Source organism: Calidris pugnax, unplaced genomic scaffold, assembly GCF_001431845.1.
Source record: "Calidris pugnax isolate Ruff unplaced genomic scaffold, ASM143184v1 scaffold155, whole genome shotgun sequence".
NCBI classification, from domain to species: Eukaryota; Metazoa; Chordata; class Aves; order Charadriiformes; family Scolopacidae; genus Calidris; species Calidris pugnax.
This window is the reverse complement of record NW_015090886.1, coordinates 923374-927028: the sequence shown is the minus strand read 5'-3', so window position 1 is coordinate 927028 and position 3655 is coordinate 923374. Positions and strand designations below refer to the sequence as shown.

At 66.6% G+C, this 3655-nt stretch overlaps 1 protein-coding gene across 1 annotated transcript in view; it reads left to right on the top strand.

The window, feature by feature from the left end:
* The first annotated feature begins 34 nt into the window (after nucleotides 1–34).
* FMNL3 (formin like 3) overlaps nucleotides 35–3655 on the top strand; it is a 16428-nt gene continuing 12807 nt past the window's right edge. The window contains exons 1-8 of the mRNA XM_014947451.1: nucleotides 35–490; nucleotides 1806–1914; nucleotides 1997–2073; nucleotides 2159–2252; nucleotides 2901–2975; nucleotides 3070–3180; nucleotides 3256–3405; nucleotides 3545–3646. Coding sequence (XP_014802937.1) covers nucleotides 192–490; nucleotides 1806–1914; nucleotides 1997–2073; nucleotides 2159–2252; nucleotides 2901–2975; nucleotides 3070–3180; nucleotides 3256–3405; nucleotides 3545–3646 — 1017 coding nt within the window. The 5' untranslated portion in view covers nucleotides 35–191. The remainder of the gene's footprint in view (nucleotides 491–1805; nucleotides 1915–1996; nucleotides 2074–2158; nucleotides 2253–2900; nucleotides 2976–3069; nucleotides 3181–3255; nucleotides 3406–3544; nucleotides 3647–3655) is intronic.

Here is a 3655-nt window from a genome sequence, read left to right as displayed (position 1 = left end):
GGTGTCTCTTGCTGTTGGGGGGCTGGGATGTGGAAGGTCTTTGTGCCCCGTGGCAGCTCCCTGCTGTGGGCAGGATACTGTTGGGTCCCTTATCAGCACTGGCAGCCCGGTTGGCACGCAGGGACCCGCCTGCTGTGGGGTCCTGAGGGACACGGGGATGCTCAGCCCCCTCCTGCCTGCCTGGGCTGGGGATGGGGGTCCCAGGGCCACCCTCGCGCCTCCCCCTGCCCCGCTGCTGCCCGGCCGCCGCCTGCTTCAGCGCTTGCCGCGGCAGCTGCGTCGCTCCGCGCCGAAGCCGTGTGTCCCCCCTGCCCTGCTGCACGCCTGTCCCACCCAGGTTGGATTTTGAGGGCCTGGAAGGTGGCGAGGATGGCGCGCTGGAGAAGCTGCGCGCCTGGAGCAGGTCCATCGAGGATCTGCAGCACCCCAGCGCCCTGCCCGCCCCCTTCGCCAGCAACCTGGCTCGCTCTGCCCGCCAGACCGCCCTACGGTAGGTACCCGCTGTGCCCCCCAGCCCCCCGGTACGGCCCCCCCCGCTGCCCTGCTCCGCCGGCTCCGGCCACCCATGGCTGCATGCCCTGTGTGCACTGTCCTGCCACGGTGTGCGCCGGGCAGTGCCCCATCCTGCCATGGTGTGTGCCGAGCCGTTGTGCCTTGGGCCATGCCATCGTGCCCCGTGCTGTGCACAATCATGCCGTGGTGTGAGCACACACCATGCACTGCTCTGCCATGGTGTGTGCTGTGCCATTGCGCCCTGGGCCACGCACTCTTCTGCCACGGTGCAGGCTGTGTGCCCAGTGTGTGCTGTGCCACACACTCTCCTGGTGTGTGCCAGGCTGTGCACCATCCTGCCGTGGTGTGTGCCACACTATCTTGCCCTGTGCCATTGCACAATCATGGTGTGTGCCGTGCCATCGTACTCAGTGCCACGCACCATCCTACCAAGGCATGTGTCATCATGCTGTGTGCCATGCCCAGCACCATCCTGCCGTGGTGCGTGTCACGCCATCGTGCCCTGTACCATTGCACAGTCGTGTCATGGTGTGTGCCATGCCGTTGTGCCTGGTGCCATGTAAAATCCTGCCGTGGTGTGTGCCAGGCCATGTGCTGTCCTGCCTGTGGTGCGTGCCGTGCCGTGCACCGTCCTGCCCAGTGCCATGGTGCACACTGTGCTGTGTACCACGCTGCACCGGGCTGTGCACCATCCTGCCTGTGTGCTGTGCACCATCGTGTGTGTAGCACGTGCCATGTCCTGTGTGCCAGCTGCCCCGTGGTGCACCCCCAGCACCAGGCTGTGCCTTGCCCTCGGTGTGGCTGTGCCGTGCCACGTGCCACGTGTGCCGCATCCCATGCTGCCTCGCGTGCCGTCCCGTCCTGCCGGCCTCGCGCGCCGTCCCCTGCCCGCCCTGCTGCCTGCCGCAGCCACGCTGCCTCCGCTCCACCCCGCTCTGCCTCTGCCCCCCTGCGCCCCGGGGTAACGTGCCCCATCTCTGCTTCCAGGGCTGCCCCCCTTCCTTCTCTGGCTGCGCTCTCTCTCTCTCTCCTCCGTGCCCGCCTCGCCGCTCGCCCGCCGGGTAAGTACCGGCTGCCAGGGGCCGGCCCCGGCGCTTGCAGCGGCTTCGCCCCGCGTCTCCACCAGCCTCTCTTCCTCTCGCCCCTCCGGCCGCTTCTCTCTGCCTCTGCCCCTCTGAAAACCCCGCTGTCCCCATGCTGTCCCCACCCCGGTCCCCATCGTGGTCCCCCGCTGGCGGTGCAGCACCGGCGGTGCGAGGGTCCCACTCACGGCACCCCGTGTCCCCCCCCAGTTACGGCACGCTGCCGAGCCGCAGGGCGCTGAAGAACTCGCGCCTGGTGAGCCAGAAGGACGACGTCCACCTCTGCATCATGTGTCTCCGAGCCATCATGAACTACCAGGTACCGCTGTCCCGTGGTGGGGACACGCGCCGGTGTCACCGCGCCGGCGCTGCTGACCCCGTCCCTGCTCTGTCCCCGACAGTACGGCTTCAACCTGGTCATGTCCCATCCCCACGCTGTCAACGAGATCGCCCTGAGCCTCAATAACAAGAACCCGAGGTGAGGGGGGGATCTGGGAGGAGGGGGGGGTCCCGGTGGCTGCCGGGGGTGACGGTGTGACAGTGCTGGTGCTGCTCTGCTGCAGGACGAAGGCACTGGTGCTGGAGCTGCTGGCGGCCGTCTGCCTGGTGCGGGGCGGCCACGAGATCATCCTGGCTGCCTTCGACAACTTCAAGGAGGTACTGGGGGGAAACGGGGGCAGCAGGAGAGGGCTGGGCTGGGGAGGACTAGGGGGAGACAGGACCAGGCTGGGATGGGGGACCAGGAGCCAGGGAATGGAGGACCTGGGAACAACGGGAGCAGGCTGGGATGGCGTCACTGGGGGCACCACGATCAGGCTGGGACTGGGGACCAGGACCCAGGGAATGGAGGACCTGGGAACAACAGGACCAGGCTGGGATGGGGTCACTGGGGGCACCAGGATGAGGCTGGGACTGGGGAGCAGGACCCAAGGAATGGAGGACCTGAGAACACCAGGCCCAGGCTGGGATGGAGGGACTGGGGGTTTTGGGGCTGAGGCAGAACCAGGCTGGGATGGGGGCACTAGCACTGGGTTGGAGGGACTGGGGGAGGCAGGACCAGGCTGGGATGAGAGCACTGGGGGCACCAGGATCAGGGACCAGGACCCAGGGAATGGAGGAACCGGGAACAACAGGAGCAGGCTGGAATGGGGAGTCTGGAGCGCAGGGGATGGATGAGGCCAGGTTGGGACAGGGGGTCTGGGGACATCAGGACCAGACTGGGATTAGGGGACTGGAGCCCAGGGGATGGGGGCCGGGGGTGGGAGGGTCCAAGCCGGATTAACCCTGTGTCCGTGGCTTGCTCAGGTCTGCAAGGAGAAGCACCGCTTCGAGCGGCTGATGGACTATTTCCGCAACGAGGACAGCAGCATCGACTTCATGGTGGGATGCCCCATTGTGGGCCAGGGGGAGAGTCTTGGGGACATCAGGGTGTGCTGTTGGGGGGGGCTCTTGGTGACCCCAGTCCTGCCTGCAGGTCGCCTGCATGCAGTTCATCAACATCGTGGTTCACTCGGTGGAGGACATGAACTTCCGTGTCCATCTCCAGTATGAGTTCACCAAACTGGGGCTGGAAGAGTTCCTACAGGTACGGGGGGTTGGGGGCCGGGGAGCGCTGTCCCAAGGAGCCACCCCAGCCCTGATGCCGCCCCAATGCCCACAGAAGTCGAGGCACACGGAGAGCGAGAAGCTGCAGGTGCAGATCCAGGCGTACCTGGACAATGTCTTCGATGTGGGGGGGCTGCTGGAGGATGCTGAGACCAAGAACGTGGCCCTGGAGAAGGTGGAGGAGCTGGAGGAGCATCTGTCCCACGTACGTGAGCACGGGGGGACTGGGGGATGCTCCTCACTGGGTCCTGGGGCATCCCCTCCCAGGGTCTGCCTTTGCCCCTGGGGAGGCTGGTAGTGATACAGGGGCAGTCCCCAAGTCACGGCCACGTTCACCCCCGCAGCTGACGGAGAAGCTGCTGGACCTGGAGAACGAGAACATGATGCGGGTGGCGGAGCTGGAGAAGCAGCTGCTGCAGCGGGAGAAGGAGCTGGAGGTGGTGAAGGTGCGTGGG